This window comes from Vulpes vulpes, chromosome 4 (genome assembly GCF_048418805.1).
Source record: "Vulpes vulpes isolate BD-2025 chromosome 4, VulVul3, whole genome shotgun sequence".
NCBI lineage: Eukaryota > Metazoa > Chordata > Mammalia > Carnivora > Canidae > Vulpes > Vulpes vulpes.
The window spans coordinates 99,048,703-99,066,897 of record NC_132783.1 but is presented as its reverse complement, the minus strand read 5'-3'; the positions used below and the strand labels follow the sequence as shown (position 1 = coordinate 99,066,897).

Here is an 18,195-nt window from a genome sequence, read left to right as displayed (position 1 = left end):
TTGTCACCAAATACATGGAACTTAATTTGTATAAATGCACATAAGACACATAGTGACAACCTAAAGTTTTAAAAAACACATTCCAAAAATCATATCTCCATTAATTAAACAAACCATTATAATGAAAAAAGAAAAATACAACCCAAACATAATGGGCTGACCTGCAGACTGGGAACATACTGTAACAGAATACCCAGGTTCAGATGAAAAGGAGAGTGGTAACTCTGCTTGATCAATATCACATATGATTTCATAAGGTCATCTGAACTTAGTTATAGCCCATTTCTTTATATTAGCATTCCCATATACTAATACAGAGATTCTTCAATCTACATTCTAAGAAATCTTATAAATCTACTGAATAAAGTGAGCTACCACTGAAGCAAAATAAAAATTCCCAAATCTTTCTCATCCTGCTCTGATGATCATATTCCCACTAGATACTTCTCTTGGAGGATTCACTGATACACAGCTCAAATTCATTATAAATTAAATTCATTCCTTTTGCCCTCCTCACCTCCCATGCCCTCTCTGCTCTTCTTTTAGTATTCCTTATCTTGGAAGACAGTAAACATGCATTCCGGTGCCCAAGGCAAAAATCTAAAATTCATACTATATTCCAACGATCACCTACTCCAATAACCAATCCCCAAGTTCTGTAGATCCTACCATCGACATCTTTTTTAAGTCCACCCTACCTTCATCATGCCCACTGTCAATGCTTTGGTTTGCCTTCCTCATTGCTCACTTGAACTAACTGGTCTCCCTGCCTTTAGTCTCTTCAATCCACCTTGCACACACCTGAAAAATTAACTTCTTAAATATAAATTCAGTTATGTCACTCTTTCTTCTTTCAGAACAGAAGGAACAAGAACAAGTCTCAAAGTAATGGTGTATAGCAGGCTAAAAACAAGCTAATTTAATAACATGATAAAATGCAAAGATAATGTACCACCTAGTTTATTTTTTATGAGTATGTTCTTATTCCACCCTACACTATATGACCAAATTAAATAAGCTAATATATCTGTTTTGGTCAAAAGAGGCTACAGGGAAGCAAAAAAAACAGTCTTTCTCGGAGTCAAAAATGAATACAAAATGGATCACAGCAGCGATTAATGCATTTATTTCCTTCAGTTTTCCGAAGGAAAACTAAGGGCTTCCCAGACCTATAAAGTCAAGAGTGCATTCAAGCTGAATGTACTAACTGGTCTAAAAATGAGTACCTTAATTAGAAAATGTTTTTGGAAGTAAAAGCAAGGAGAGAAGGTGAAGGAAAGGTCTGCCATAGGGAAAAACCACCCATCCTTAACATAAGCTGAATGAGGTTGTCTCAGTCCCAGTCCAGCAAGTATCTCACTTTTCCAGTTGAGTCCAGGCTAAGTAAGCCACCTGACTATGATCTGACCTGGGAGGTCAAGCCTATACACATAAAAACAATATTCCAGGCATTGAGCTTGAGTCTTCAGGTCCCTGTGACTATTTCTTATTTGTAAAATTTAAACTGGTATTAGGAACTAGTAAGCAAAACTACCTATCAAAAAAGTTTATATTAATCATACCAACATGCACATGTCATTATAAACTAGTAAACCTGAATTCTGGCTTTACACATCAGTCTCGCACTGCTGGTTAATATTGGTCTACACCTGGGATAAGAAGCTGCTTTGAGCATGTTAACCAGATCAGATTTCTAAGAGTTTTAAACCAATGACCAGACCTAGGATGAAGGTAAATTCTAAAACTGCCTGTGGCTATTTAAATTTAAATTAAACAAAATTTAAAATTCAGGTCCTCAGTTACAGAGTCACATTTCAAAATAGCCACATGTGACAAGTGACTACCATATTGAACAGCGACACTGAACATTTCCATTACCGTAGAAAGTTCTACTAGGCAGCACTGTTCTGAAAGATAGCCTCCAACAAACCCTACAGTGAATCCTCTTGAAACAGCCTGATAGCCTTGGATGGCTAACACAGAACTGAGATCTGGACCGCTTTCTGACAAAGATCATAAGTAGAGACTTGACAATTGTTTCCTTTTCCTTTACAGTGATTTCAGTTTTAGCCCTCAGGATTTCCACCCCTCTTTTTAATCACTGGATGACACTAGATACTAGAGTCAATACAGCATGGACTTCAGAAGCACATTCTCTGAAGCTAGGTGGCCTGGATGCATACCTCATCTTTGTCTCTTACTAGACATGCAACCTTGGACATGTTATTTTTTTTTTTTTGGACATGTTATTTAATTACTCTATCATTCAGTTTCCTAATCAGTAAAGAAATAATGGTACCTACCTCATTGGGTTACTATGAATATAAAAAGTTTATATATATAAAGCACTTATAATTGTGCTCAATACAGCGTAAGTGCCCACTAAGTGTTAACTATTATTTCTATTACTACCACTACCACCACCACCACCCTCACAGCTCTTCAGATGACAAGGGTGGAAAATGCTCACTTAGGAAAAACATTAGCAAAAATAGCGGAATTAAACTACAACAAGGATCACAAAGCCAGGATATCAGTCTATGGCAAAAAGACATTTTTTAAGATAAAAGGAAATGAATAATATAGAAAAAATATTAAATACCAAAAAACGTCATGTTTTCAAGAGAGTTACCAAATAATGTCTTACTTGTAAGGCTGACAAACCACAGGTCAAAAAAGTCCACATAATAAGCTACTGAGCTGTTTAAATAACCAATAAAAACTAAGGAGGAACTGAGAAGATACAGGTTCGAGTTCACTAGAGCAAATGATACTTCCCTGTATAAACCATGTTTTGACGTTTAAATGCATTGCCTCTCTTAGACTCCCTAAATTACCTTTATATTCACTTGATGAATTGACTGAAGATCTTCTAATTTCTTCATCAAGCAGAAAGAGCACCAGATATAATTAAAATACTATGCCAAACAATGATCTATCATGTGTTTTCCAAGTGGAAACCCATTACAGAAAACCACACCTTGCTCTTGCAGATGCACAATTTGAAAATCCAGAAGCTGAAGTACAAACTTCAGCATATCCAGTCACGTGGAAAGAGCCAGAACTTTGGAAACAAAGACCAAGCCTAAAGCTTGGCTTTGCCATTTACTAGCTGTATGACCCTGGGCAATTTGCACGGACTCAATGCTTATGAGCTTCATTTCACTAACTATAAAATATAAGGTAAAGCATGTGCCAATCGAGTAAGAAATATATGTAAAGAGCCTTTAACAGTGCCTGCCTGGCACCTAACAGATGCTCAATAAACAGATCCTACAGTTAGTAAATCTTCCTGAGAAGACCCTCTAAGAATCTCAAGAATAAAACACCACTACTTTACACAGTAACTACAAGAACTATTGTGACCAGGTATGAGCTATAAATCATGAGATAATACCTGGAAATTATCACCTGTTTTCCATATTTTACAAGCTACTCCCCAAATTTCCCTTTTTTACTGTATTCCTTGTCTGTTTGACATTTGGGCCTACAATAAAAGTAACTGCACTTCTTACACTAAAACAAAGTGTCTTCTAGCAATTCTGCCACAGACACCTGCACCAATCCATCCCAAACATGAACACTCTATCTAGCTATCTAACACTTCTTCCTTTCTCTGTCAATGGAACAAAGTAGAGAAATTTTGTGTTTTAAGTTTCTTTCAGTGAGTTGAGTTCCACATAACAAAATAATACAGGGTAATTGCTTACCTGGACAATATTTTGTACTTCAGATCCACCAATCCAGAATGAATGGGAGTATTCCCTTTCAGACTAGTCTGAGAAAAGACAGCAGTCAAGCAGCTTCCAAGATGCTTTCCGTTTACTGTATCCAGCTTTCTTCAATAAAATCCCAAACATGCACTTCGGTAACTGTTGGAAGACAGAAAGCAATCCATGCACCCACCATGGCACCAGCGGCAAAGGACAGCCACCAAGAAATGGAAGGAAGGGCCAATGGAGTGGTGGATCTGAGGCACAGAAGAAAAGTTACAACCCCTGAGTCAGCTATTTGGTATAAAAGTTCCACAGCAGCATTCCTCACCTCTAAGCTTACAGAAGGATAAGAAATTCTACATGGCAAAGAAGGAAACATCCCTAATATTAAATTTTACTTGTGATAAATATGCAATTCCAAATGAGTGCAGCTAAAAATTTACTCTATTATCCACATAAATTGTCCCAGACCATTCAGCTACAATGAACTTCCTTATCCATTTTCTAAAACCACTCTTCCACCATTACAAAAAATTTGTCAGCCAAAATTAATGATATGGGAGGGCTCACAGATATCTCCCAATAAAGATATTTAGGCACCTAACAAGAAATCTTTTAGTTGGCTACATATAAGACATCAAATCTACACATTACCCAAATCTTCAACCCTCACCTGAAAGATAGGACATTTTAAAAACACATGGCATAATTTTAAGCATGAACCTCTGATTCAATCCCCCACAATGGCCAGTCATTGGGTAAACTAAGGAAAATTATAAAAAACACTAATAAAAATTTACTACATGACACCTTTAAATACATAAATCCATTCCACACATTATATCAACGTTCTTTTACTACCATACCAACTTTTCCATTACGTTGCAAATATATAAACAAAATATAAGGGAGAGAGAAAGTATTCAACAGGGTAACACAGATAAAAACTTTAAAAATCAGTCAAAAGACTGTTAAGTTACCTGCACATGAATTTCCTATTTCCTCAATTGCTACCCTATTGCCAAAATGTTCCTGCAGTAATTATAATACCTACCTTTATTTAAGGGCTATTAATGGGCCAGGCCCTTTATATTAGTTATTCATATTTAATTCTCAAAAAAACAAGAAATAATTTGCCCAAAGTCCCACATCTACTAAATGGTAGAGACCATGCCCTTTCCACCAAACACTGCAGCCTGCCAAGTCTAAGGATCAGAAAGGCCATGATATTCCTGAGGCAGAAGAGACCGAGCTTTACTCTCAAAGGTCCTGAGTTAATTAATGTCAGAATGGAGAAGTACAAAAATACCAAAGAATAAATATTTCAGCCTAGCTGTACTAAAATACAACTGAACCAGTTAAAGTCATCCTGAAAGGGATAACTCTCCTTATCTTGGCACTTAAAAAAGCATTTCTTTAACAGAGGCATGCAATTCTGAGGCTCACAATATTAATTGTAAAATACACAATGTTGTCCAAGTAAGTCTTTGTGTTTAGCAGAAAAGATTGTGTGGCAAAGAATTTCAAATCCAGGTGAAACTGAGGAATTTTTAAACTCCAAGATTTGTCAATAAATAGTCCACAGGCTGGGACGCCTGGGTGGCTCAGCGGTTGAACTTCTGCCTTGGCTCAGGGCGTGATCCTGGGGTCCTGGGATGAGTCCCACAAAGGGCTCCCTGCATGGAGCCTGCTTCTCCCTCTGCCTGTGTCTCTGCCACCACCCCCCTTCTCTCTCATGAATAAATAAATAGAGTCTTTTCAAAATAAATAAATAAATAAATAATCCACAGGCAATGACTAAAGAAGTTCTGGTTTATCATATTGTAGGCAAAGCAACAAGAATGACTGAAATACCAGTCTATAATTAGCCTCACCATAACAACCATATGGAAGTATCCTAATATTCACAACTTAAAAGAGCTCACATAAGTGAAAGCTCCAGCAAAGATAAGTGCTCAAGCTTCTCCCACTAAGTGATACTACCCTGGAGCCCAAGAATAAACTGGAAACCCAATTTTGATAAAAGCAGCTAGTGAGCTATGGCTAGTAGCTAATTGCTAAAAGAATATATTCTGCTTTTCAAAGTATAACTTACTGCTATAACCAAAATGTTGAACAATTATAGCAAAACACAACCACAATCTGACTAACGGACTCCTTTCTGAACTTCTTGAATCACCAAGTCTTTTCCTGTATTCCTGTGTTAATTTTCTTCTTTTCCCTTCAAATATTTACTAAATGCCTAATTGGCACCAGGCCTTATGCTAGGGCTGCAAAGATTAATAGAAGCCAGGCCAGGAGTGTAAGGACTGAGTTCTTCCTCTCCTCTGCTCCTTTCTCTTTGAGTCTCCCAAGTAATCATTTAGGAGAACCAAAATATATTTATTATTAGTGCCCAAAACTGGTTAAGTGTTCTCAATTTAACTCTTAAAAAAATAAAAAATAAAATGACTCAAATTCCTTTTTCTCAGTAGTAGAGCTCTCACTTAATTTTTCTTCTGTGGATCTGAGGCAAGCTATTAGAATGGTTTCCTATATTCATTATATTATTGTATTTACCCATCTCTCTACTCACAGACTTTTTTTTTTTTTCATCTTACATACTAATATCCCACTGCTTCTACTTCACAGCTCTCCAGTCTATGAACTAACCACAAGCGGGAGTATCCTAAAAATGCTTCCTGTTGACATCACAGAATTCTGCAATCTTTGAATTTTGTGAAAACAAAAATAAGATCCAGATTAGAGATACCCTACTGGATTGTCAGGTCTTCCTGGTTTGTCTCTCATTTGCCTACAAAGACAAACTTCCTGTTAGGCAATTGTGATCAACAGAAACTTAACTGAGGCTAACAAGCACATTCTTGACCGACAGGTTTTTTCCCCCTTTGTCAACTAATTCAATGAACAATACAGCTCAGGAGGAAATTTGTATAATACTCACTGCTTATTCTGTTAAAGGTCAAAATCGTCAATTTCATTGAAACAAGAACTCGAAAAATCTTAATTTCCTCATCAAAATTAAATCAATCAATCATAAATCACAATGCTCAATGTTAATACGAACTAATCACCAGTCCTGTAGTACCAGCATACCTAAAACAGAGTTGAGTGGGTTCTCTCTGTAGGTAGAGTACAGGTCTAATTATGCCTAATTGGCAATTCTTAGTAATTTTAATACTACTTCCACTTCCCAAGTTTCCAATACTGATTCTGTATGATTTCATCATTTCCCCTAAAGATAGCTCATTAAACAGACTGCTAAAAGCATCTCAATGTCAGGCCTCTGTAGAGCCTCACAAATAAATACATGCACAACTAAGCGGGGGGGGGGGGGGGGGGGGGGGGGTAAGATTAAAACATCTGCCTTGACTGTGCTTCACAGAACCCAGTCCCTGTAGTTGTGGGGAAGTTAGTACGGCAAGCAGTTGCTGAGACAAGCATCTGCAAGGTCCCTTTCAAATACGACTCTCCCCATTATCCCTCCCCCCCGCCCCCAACAACTTGGAGCAAAACCTACATTTTCTTATTTTTACTGATAATGAAATCATAGCACAGAAAGGTTAACTTTCTTAAGGTCACACAGCCAGTAGGTGACAGAGCTAATATACAAACTTAGGTGCTTCTCTATATGGCCTATACCCTTGCTGCTAAAGCATGCTTTCTAAGGTCATAGAATCCTCAGAATTTACCGACTCCAGCAAGTTCACATCCACAAATAGAAAAGGAATTGAGTCTGCTCAATACCTTGTATCAACCACTCTCTGAGATGTATGTAAATCGTGTAAAGTCTGTAAATAATGGTTTTTAAATGTCTACGGATGTCTGTTTATCACACACCACCCTCCTCTTCTGCCTTATTTAAGAAGATACTGTAGTCATCTTCGCCTTTATCTTAAAGTTATCAAAAGGAAAACATTAAAAACATTTCACATCATGAAAAAAAAAAACCCTCACATTAATTTAAATCAATGTATCTACTGCACACCCAGGTGCTAAGCATTATGAAGGATTCAAAAGACAATGTAGCCTCTGGAAGGGAAATATAGACCATGATCACAAGATTTCATGATACACAGAAGGGGGATAATAAGTCCCATAAGAGTTAGGAATAGATTATGATAAGAATCATTACTACAGGTGAGAATTATCATACAGACAGCAATAATGCACATCAACAATCAACAGGAAAATTCATCAATACTTACTGAACGCATACTATAACAGGGCACTGTGAGCTTATCACTTAATAGGGGACACAAACAGGAAACCATAATACGAACCTAGAATATGCTAAGTGCCACAAGATAAATACAAGGTGCCAGAATTCATTCATTTCATTTAACGGTGAACATCATGTAGGCAGTGCTCTAAAAACAAAACAGTATGTGCCACCATAATGTAAACTGACATCAAAAGAGATGGCATCTAAATTGTTTTGAGTAGACAGGACTTTCTCAGTACAGGTGGAAGAGAGAATTGCTGAGATTTGACCCAAACAAATTGGTTTGACCCAAATTGGGTCAGAGAGCCAACTATTAGGTCCCTCCAGTAAATATCAGTAGCCTTCAATACATGGACGTGGTTAATATCAGAGCTGACAAAAATAAATAAATAATAATAATGTGAGCAAAATCTGAAGAGCCTTGGTCTGCCATTTCGCTGAAATAGAGAATAAGTAAAGAATGTGGGAAGAAAAGCTGGAAGAGAATCTGGAACTGAAATTACTATGACTTGAAATGCTTTCTTTCCTTTAAAGTATAAATACCACCAGGTGGAACCCAGGAACCACAGAGTACAAAATTCATAGGATCAAACAACACTACTTGGAGGGATATACAGTTGACCCTTGAACAACATGGGGAGATTAAGGGCACTGAAACACGTAACAGAAAATCTGCATATAACTTCTGACTCCCCAAATACTTACTTACTTAACTGCTAATAGCCTACTCTTGATTAGAAGCCTTATCAATAACATAAACAGGTAATTAACACACATTTTATATATCATATGTATCATATATTGTATTCTTACATAAAGCTAAAGAAAATATTAAGACAATTATAAAGAAGAGAAAATACATGACAGTACTATACTGTAAAAGAAAGAAAGAAAGAAAGAAAGAAAGAAAGAAAGAAAGAAAGAAAGAAAGAAAGAAAGAAAGAAAGAAAGAAAGAAAGAAACAGTGTATAAATGGACCAGGAAGGTCCAAACAACCCACGTTTTTCAAAAGCCAAGTGGCTGGCTGTGCTGCTCTGTGAATCTATGTAATGACCTAGCGATTTTCCTGTGCTGTTTTCAGATTAGAGCGGTCAAGAGCCAGGGGTACCAAGACATTTGCACAGGATCATGTTTGTCCTCGTCAATTCTAAAGGAACATCTAAACTACTCCAAACCAGGAGCAAAAATTGGTATACCTGAACCACAGCCTCCTGAGGCAGATAATGCCTGCCTATAAACACATACGTGGTTTATTTCATTCAGACTCTATTTAAACTTTTGTCTATTTTTTTTTAAACTTTTGTCTATTTAATCTGCGTTTGGTAAAACATATGGTTAGGAGCACATAAGGATAAGTGATAATGACAAACTAAGATCCAATTTCTTGAAAGAGTCACTAAATCCACTTATTCCACTTAGAAAACCAATGACAGGAAGAGGAAAAAATCCAAAAAGAAAAAATTGAAACATCCTCCACAACTTCATTTAGTTTCTTTCATCTCCTTGGCCATGTAGCCTGCCTGTACTTTAACAGCTCTGAAAAGGCATTGATACCTTACATTCTTAAGAAGGTCCAACATATTTTACCTGTATTACTAAATTCAACAAGTAATACAGCCACTTAGAGATAACACAAAAGGAAAATGAGTCACTTAAGGTCACTTAGCAAAGAGCGGAACCATCCAACAGCTAACAATTGAGTATAAACTGCCCATTAATTTGTGTTTGGGGAAGGAAGTGGGCATGGCATGCCTTCACACTCATAGAGGAAGCAGGGTTCCGTTTCCTAACTCCAAATATCAATTTCTGCTATCTTCTAAGAGGGAAAACTTACCATCTTTCTCTTCCAACTAGCAGTTCTGTGAGTGCTTTCTAGTAATGAGGGCCCGAATATCAACTCTTATTCCTAACTCAAGCATTAGTAAACATCATAGGACACATAATGCAGTTTTAATTCTTTCCAGTGAGGTCCATCACACTAGACATAGCCTCATAAACTTTGGATACTTCCAAATGGATTACTACTTTTTTTTTTTTTTTTAATTTTTTTTTAAATTTATTTATGATAGTCACACAGAGAGAGAGAGAGACAGAAACATAGGCAGAGGGAGAAGCAGGCTCCATGCACCGGGAGCCCGACGTGGGATTCGATCCCAGGTCTCCAGGACCGCACCCTGGACCAAAGGCAGGCGCTAAACCACTGCACCATCCAGGGATCCCGGATTACTACTTTTCTACCTTGTTAATAATACGCTCATTTTACCAAAGTCGGAAATTTCAAAAACAGTCCCACAAACTAGGTACAATACTGGTCCAATATAAGGCCAAGAAAAGTCATTTGGTGGTTAAATTATTTACTATCAGCAATTATAAATTCAGTTGTCTCAGTCAAGAGTTTATAGTCTAGGGATGCCTGGGTGGCTTAGCGGTTAGGCGTCTGCCTTCTGCCCATGGCATGATCCTGGAGTCCTGGGATCGAGCCCCACATCAGGCTCCCTGCGTGGAGCCTGCATCTCTCTCTCTGCCTATGTCTCTGTCTCTCTCTGTCTTCATGAATAAATAAATAAAATCTTTAAAAAAAAAAAAAAAAGAAGAGTTTATAGTCTATATTGAAGACTCCATGAACCCTATTAGGTAGGTCAATTGGAAAAGCAATCCTTGTGGACCAAGCCTGAGGCAGAGGTAGGAATCACAAGACAGGTGGAGGGGTATATTTTGGAGATTGAATTATTAGGCTAGCACCAGCTTTATTTCTTAGTAAACTAAAAAAAAGTACAAGTAAAAAAAAAAAAAGAAAAGAAAGAAAGAAAAAGAATCAAATCAAAGGAAGTGGAAGGATGAAGATTAAGAAACTGGAGATGCCCAAAAAGTCTGTTTCCTGTCTTTAATATTAGAGCACTCTCTAGAGTATCAAATGAAAGTTATTATCCTGTTAACCATTAAGTACCAGACTGGTACAGGCACCACAATCACAAATATTTAAGTACTGAAGCTGACTCATAAAAATCGAAAAATATTTCATGCTTTAGGCTTTCAACATACCATCAGTTTAACCCATTCCTTTCTTTCAATCATGTTATTTTGAAACCAATATAAAAAGTATTTTTAACCTAGTTCTGGAAACTGTAATTAAATTACAGTGAATACAGGGAGCTACATGCAATTAGATTTTAAGGCATTATCATTCCTACATACAATCCTGGATTTACTAAATCAGTTGTTAAATACCTGTCCTATCTACTATACTAAGATAAATACATATATGGTTATGAAAAGGGTTGTTGAAGAGTCTTAACTGGTATCCCTTTTAAAGAATATCAAAATCTGAATATGAAAAGTCATTTCAAAATTGATCTTTGTTAAATTTTCTGAGAATCCCAGTTTATAATGTCCTTGAAAGGCTGAAATACCTTTTTGGATCATAAACAAGTAAAATCATGTATAATCAAAAACTTTTTTAAAGCCATGAGCATGAGAAACCAATAAATTTAGGCCAGAGGTTTTTTGTTTTACCATTCAAAAATACTAAATTAATTACACTGTATTTCTTCTATTTCTTTTGAAAATAAAGACATTTTATTTTTTAAATAGAAATGGAAGGAGCACAGAACAGCCAATTTCAAAGGCACCAAGTTACAGTTTTTCAATATGAAGTACTCCTCCAGTTGTGAGGACATGTACTGTACATCCATTAGAATACATATTATATATGGAATTCCAATAAGATATTTTACCAAAATAACCCCTATAAAATTTCCAGAATATCAAAGCCTTCACTACAATAGTTTGATAAATTACACTAAAAGGGAAAAACTACTTAATGAAAATCGAAATTCACACGTGACAACATCCTTTAAAAGGCAAGCACACGTGTGCGCACACAAAGCAGAACCAACCAAAGCTTTTTTTTTTTTTTTTTTTTCCCCTAGTTTTAAAGAATACTGGCTAGTTCTGTGAATTATGCAAAGGACAGCAAATACTAAGCTGTGTATTTATGCTACTGTACTTCCATTTTTAAAACACGCATCTCAACTCCCCAGATACCATCATCCACAGAAACCATGCAGCTAGCTATCCAGCAGACTTTGTGTCACCATTTATTATTTATAGCATTAAATGAGGGAAGTGGCTCTGATGTCACCGACCCTACCCAGTGGAATCACTGACTCAATAAACATTTTCACACTGGAGAAAATCTGGCTAGGAAAACATTTTGCTGGGTTAAGTAGATTCTTTCACCTTTCCTCTCAACCCAGGGGTAGGGGGTTGTTACTGTGGTAGGAGAGATACAAAGAAACTGTCAAGGTTTCCACAGGAAGAAACCCTGGGCATGTCCGTTGGCTGAGGTAAAGACTTCCTCCTCCCAACTCTCCAGAGCCCGGGCTGATTTCCCCAATGTTCAAATTGGCAGGTAATAGCTGCCATGTTTCTTTTCTTCCACCAAATCATCTACCGAGCACCAAGTTCTTCGCTTCTACTAGCCACTCTCTCGTAGTTCTGTTTCTAAAAACCCCTTCTGGCTCCAAGTCGTAACATGGAAAGCGGCTGGGGTGTCCGTAGGGCCGGGGAGTCTGGTATGGCTACCAGTGGTCTGTAATAGAAGAGTGATCGCTTCCCCTAGGGGCCTAGGATTCTCTCTCTCTTTATTTTTTTAATAAGAAAGAACTGGCGGCAGTGAGGAGGACAAACTCCCTCCCCCCCTCCCCCCCCCCCCCATTTTCCCAAAGCAACGCTGGGAAACACCGAGTTGCGGTTTTTCTTTCCTGGGAGATGGAATCCAGAGTACCTGGGGCCTCGCTATGCAAACATCCCTCACCGCGGAGTAGGAAACCCTTTGTCCGAGAGGCCGGACACCACAGGGGCCGGGAAAGAGGGCCCTGTCCGTCAGAGCCTCAAACCCCAGACCTCCCCACCTCCACCCCTGGAGGGCCTATCCCGGCACCCACACAGCCCTACGCTGGGGAGAGGGTGCTGAGGCCCCGACTGTAAGGACGCGGAGACCGAGGCCCTGACCGACCTCCTCCGTACCCGCCCCCCCCCACCGCCCACCACCATTTCATTCGGCCTCAGTGGGGCTTGCAAGAAAGGTGCGGGCCTGCGCCGGAGAAACAGAGCGGGGAAATCTCCTTCTAAGAGAAGGAGAATGAGATGCTACAGCGAGCGTGAGCTAAGGCCACAGCATAAGCTAGCGAGGTCCTTCGAGAGATGGGCCCGGATATAGGACAGAGGGAGGAAGGAGAACCGAGGAGTATGGAGGGGGCCGGGCCAGGTCCGGCCTGAGATCTCGAGGGATCCGGAGGAAACGCGCCAGCCCCGAGGCCAGGGAAAGCGAGGACCCAGGGCCGGGCCGAAGCAGCCGGGAAGGCCCAGGGCGGCCTCGCGCCGGACGCTGAGGCGGGCAGGCCCGCCCGCGGCCGGCCGGACGGAAGAACGGTCCAGCGGGCCTCACTCACCATGAGCTCGATGGTCTTGTCCTCAATCACCGAGTCGGGCTCCATGGCGGCCCCGGCGGCCCCGCCTCGCTCTCCCCGCGCAGCAGCGAACGGCCCGGGCGGAGGAGGCGACGGCGGAGGCGGCAGAGGCGGAGGCGGCTATCTTACCCACTCTAGCTGCCAGCCCGCCCGGGCCGCCGGCAGCTCCGCCCTCCCCCTCGGCGAACGCAGTACGCAGACCGAGGACTACAGCTCCCAGCAGGCGCCGGGGGCCCCGCAGAGCGCTGTGGGAACGGGAAGTCAATACCCGGGTAATCTCTCTTGGCACCCCGAAGCTGAATTCTGAGCCGAAAGTAGCACTGGACTGTGAACATGGGGCGTGCAAACCTAAAGAATTAAGGGCTCCCTCAAAAGAGGGCCTCGGGAACGCCGCGACTACATGTCCCAGAAAGACCTGCGCGCGGGTTCTCCTTCCGGCTAGCTTCTCCTGACTTCCTGGCAGCCTCCGGCGACTCAGACCGGGACGGAAACTCAGAGGTAACTCTTCGCTCTTCGGAGATCCTGCCTGTGAGACCGGTTTCCGCACATGCGCAGTCGATGCCGCAGTGCCCAGTCTACGCCTAGGTAGCGAGCGACGCGGCTGGTCCGCGAGCGTGCTGTGGTAGGGACAGATGTTGGAGACAGGTGGGTTCTAGGTGCACTAGGAGGCCTTGGGGCTCGGGTGTAGGAGGGACCAGCAAGCGAGGGAACGTCGGGCAAAGGAGAGGCCCTGAGAGTATGGGCAACCCAGAAGTGTGAGAGGTTCGGAAATTTCGTTGGGGAAAGTGGGTTTATGGCGATGAACTGCGGTGTTGTCTGTAGGCACCACGAAGTGGGAGTGACTGAGAGATGAAAGGGAACCTGTGTATACTGAGCCCCTCTTACTCATTCTTCAGAAAATAATTATTTTTTAAACTTTCAGACTCTGCCAGGTCTGAAGTCAGCTCCGAACATTACAAGGAAGGACTCTGTTATCACGGTGCTTAATTCTGGTGGTGGGAAAATAGACATTAACCAAAAGAGGAGGCGCTAAGGAGGACCGCAGCTGAAGACCTGGAGACTCTTAGTGAAGTCGGCCTTCAGCTCGGTGTGAACTTTGTCAGGTCTACCCGCTAACCAAAGACCGTCGGGTACAGACTGATTGAGCAAGTTGAGTTTATTACTGGCTGCAGGGAGGGAGAGTACCCGCCATGAGAAATCCTAGGCGGCTCAGTGAGAGTCGTTAGGTGATTTGGAAGAGGGTTTAAGGAAGTGAAGCTTTACTCTGGATTAGATGCTGTCAGGAAGTAGGGATAATTCTGTGATTGGGCATCTCATGCCTGGACCGAGGGAACAGTAGATTGAGGCTGAAGCTGTAATTGCTAAAGAAGCAGGAACCTCCTCATTAACCAGGATGGGGGATGTTGGGTCATTTTTGGTGGTTTGGACACTGTTCATTTTTTTTATCTGCATTCAAATATAATTAAGAAATTATCTTGTTTCTGTTTTGATCTATCCGCAGTCAGAGAGTGGCCCCATCTGGTGTTTATGTTCTGTGAAATTATGTTCCAAGAGGAGAACCCAAGGCCTACCTAAGAGGACCATCTATCGTCTAGGAACATTACAGCCTGGATAATTGTACCAGGCCAGCTACCAAATATCAGGGCCTGCTTTTCTCTTTCTCTAGTGTTTGGAATTTTCTGCACCTGTGAAGTGAGGGGACTCACTGACCTAGAAATTTTTCCATTTCTAAGGATTATAGCAATTTGTACTCCTGGAGGACGTAGTGTAAGTACCACACCGGTAGGATTTGAAGTTTCATAGTCCTTATCTGGCGCTTTCCACCAAAAGAATTAGAAGCAGTAGGAAGAAAGAGCACAGAATTGGAAAGTTATTGCCACTAATTTGCTGTTTGAATTTCACCAGGCCCCTTCCCCTGTCTGGGCCTTGGGACATTCATTAGTGAAACAGGAGTTAGAATAAATGACCTGTTTCAGTTACTTAGTGTATCATAATAAGCCACACCCAAGACTTAGTAGCTTAAAATAACAGTGGCTTATTTTTACAATTGTGTGGGTTGACTGGACACAGCTGGGCCCACATAGTATAAGTTAAGGTTACTCATGAGACTGTAGTCAGCTGGAAGCTCATCACAATGGCTTCTCATCCTCTGAGGCCTCTCTTCTTCACCTGGTGTCTTATCATTCAAGCTTCTGTATGGTGACTAGCTTCCAAGAAGACAAATCCCAGTGAGCAAATGATTATCATGCCTTTGGCACACCACACTTGGTAATGTCCCATTGGCCAAAGCAAGTCATACAGCCAAGCCCAGAGTCAATGTAGAAAGGAACTATACAGAGTTGTGAATACAGAGGGTCATGGTTTACTAGGGATTACTAATGTAACAGCCAACCAGGATATCTAAAGTACCAGCATTTACCATAGGACGTAGCACATAAGGTTAGGGTAGGAGTTATAAGCTGAATTTCCCAATATGTATATTTATATTTATCTTACAGCATTTTTATGATTTAAAATTTGACATTTTTGCATTTTAAAGTCTGAATTTCCGTCTTCTCTTGAAAAATTAGACTATCCAGATTTTTGGATATGCATGGCAACAATATGCAGGGGTTACATAGCAACTGCCTTCTTTATATGAAGCATATGCTCTATAGATTTCTACTGTCGCCATTGCTCCCTGTTGTCTTTTATCTGCATGCTCCACTCATTTAATTTGTGTGCCTAACCCATGAGGAAATTTGAGTTTGCAACCCGTGGCATTAGAACTGTAATGGAGATAGCTCAAGATTTCTGTCCTTATATTAAAACCATACTCCACCATAAGAGGAAAAAATCCTATTGGGTCAGATTCCAGGGGCTCAGTAGTATTAAAAAGTCATGTATTGATAGAAGCCTTACCCAAGCTATATGAGAGGCAAGCTGAGCCAAGGCTTGTCACTTATGTCAAACAAGAACTCAGGTTCTCGCGTATTTTAACTGCTTCAGGCTTCAAGCCAGCTAATGATGAATTTGGTCGTCAGTAAAGGCAGAAGCCCTTGACTCATACTTCCCCCCCAGTTTTTCAGATAGCTGTGCTCTGAGGTTTACAAGACCCGCTAACAACAAAGTGGTTGTTCAGGTCCACAGTCCCTTAACCGAAACCCTGAGGTCTGAAACATATTCAGAATTCAGAATTGCTTAGATTTTACAAAGACAGTATGGTACACATACTGTGTATATATAGTGTAACATACCTAGGGGAGTCTGGGAGAGCACTTCATAATCAAATACATTAACTTTTGTGCCTCAGACCGTATGTGTGCCTGTTATCAATTTATAGCCTCTCAGTTCCAAATACATTCTTTTACATACTTCGAAATACTGGAGTCCAACTAGGACCCTGTGAATGTTTCTTCTCTGCCAGCTGGCACAGCATTTAACTTTGTCAATAAAGAGCCCTAGAGGAACACAGGCAAATGAAGGATCTTATCTTCTTCTAGATACTAGAAGTATAGAAGTATACTAGTTCTAGTATACTTCTTGCTTTTGTGGTATACAGAAGCAAATGGTTTGCAGAACCATAACACCCTCCCCAACATACACACAGGTGGCTAGGACATTCAGAGGGTGGCATCCTAGTGAATTCAGTGACACTTCAGTGGGCAGTTTCCTGCTTGCCAGCCACACCTGTAGCCCTTCAGCAAACTTCAACCATCCAATGGGCCATAACTACCCTCTCCCCAGTGCGGTCTGAATCTCACAGCAGTCAGGTAGGAAGGCTCTTCCAAGTTTCTTTCATCCTTGGATACTCTGCCTCAGCGCTAAAGGTAGTAGGAGGTGGTTGCTCCCTAACGGCTGTTTCTATATTCTTGAGAGTTATCTTTACCCCTTGGTACTTAATACCCTGTTACTAGTTAATAGTTCTTTCAGCTTTTTGTTTCTTTTGTTTTTTAGATTCCGCATATAAATGAAATTGTATGATATTTATCTTTTCTCTGACTTATTTCACTTAGCATAATACCTTCTAGGTCCATCCATATTGTCCCAAATGGCAAGATCTTTCTTTGTTATGGCTAAGTAATATTCCAATTTACATGTATATCACATCTCCTTTACCATTCCTCTATCAATAGACTTGTAAGCTTCTTTCATATTTTGGCTTTTGTAAATGCTACAATAAACATAGGAATGCATATATCTTTCAGATTAATATTTCCATTTTCTTTGGGAAAATACCCAATAGTGGAGTGCTGGATCCTATGGTATTTCTATTTTTAATTTTTTGATGACCCTTAATACTGTTTTCCGCAGTGCCTACAAAATTTACATTCCCATCAAAAGTGTAAAAGGGTTCCTTTTCCTCCACATCCTCACCAACACTTGTCATTTCCTCTCTTTTTGATATTAGTCATTCTAACAGGTATCAGATGATATGTCATTGTGGTTTTGACTTGCATTTCCCTGATGATTATTGATGTTGAGCATCTTTTCATTAGTCTGTTCACCATCTGTATATCTTCTGTGGAAAAAAAGATATTCAGGTCCCCTGCCCTTTTTTTTTTTTTTCCCTGCCCATTTTTTAATCAAAAATTTTTGGTCTTGAATTGCTAATTTCTGAAGTTTGGGTATTAACCCCTTATTTGACATATCATTCACAAGTGTCTTCTCCCATTCAGTAGGTTCTTTTCATTTTGTTGATGGTTTCCTTTTGATAAGGGAAAGCTTTCTGGTTTGGTGTAATTCTAACATTGTATTTTTGCTTTTGTTTCCTTTGCTGGAGGAGGCGTATCTAGAAAAATGT

General features: G+C 40.3%; 1 protein-coding gene and 1 long non-coding RNA gene across 21 annotated transcripts in view; one reads left to right on the top strand and one right to left on the bottom strand.

Annotated features, from left to right (window-relative positions):
• Window positions 1-13,955, bottom strand: part of FBXW11 (F-box and WD repeat domain containing 11) — a 127,470-nt gene extending 113,515 nt beyond the window's left edge. For 2 of the 20 annotated variants that reach the window (XM_072756602.1, XM_026007168.2), the window contains exons 1-2: window positions 13,395-13,607; window positions 3,711-3,872 (exon numbers count right to left, since the gene is read on the bottom strand). Coding sequence is in view for 8 of the 20 variants with exons in the window: in XM_026007165.2 (XP_025862950.1) it covers window positions 13,395-13,439 (45 nt within the window). In the remaining 12 variants the exon portion in view is untranslated. Of the gene's footprint in view, window positions 1-3,710; window positions 3,971-13,394 lie in introns of all 20 variants that reach the window. The other 18 variants (XM_026007165.2, XM_026007175.2, XM_072756605.1 and 15 more) reach the window with 17 other exon arrangements.
• Window positions 13,871-17,591, top strand: LOC140598647 (uncharacterized). The gene is made up of 2 exons (XR_012001179.1): window positions 13,871-14,057; window positions 14,914-17,591. It is a non-coding gene; the product is annotated as an uncharacterized lncRNA (long non-coding RNA).
• Window positions 17,592-18,195: the final 604 nt, after the last annotated feature.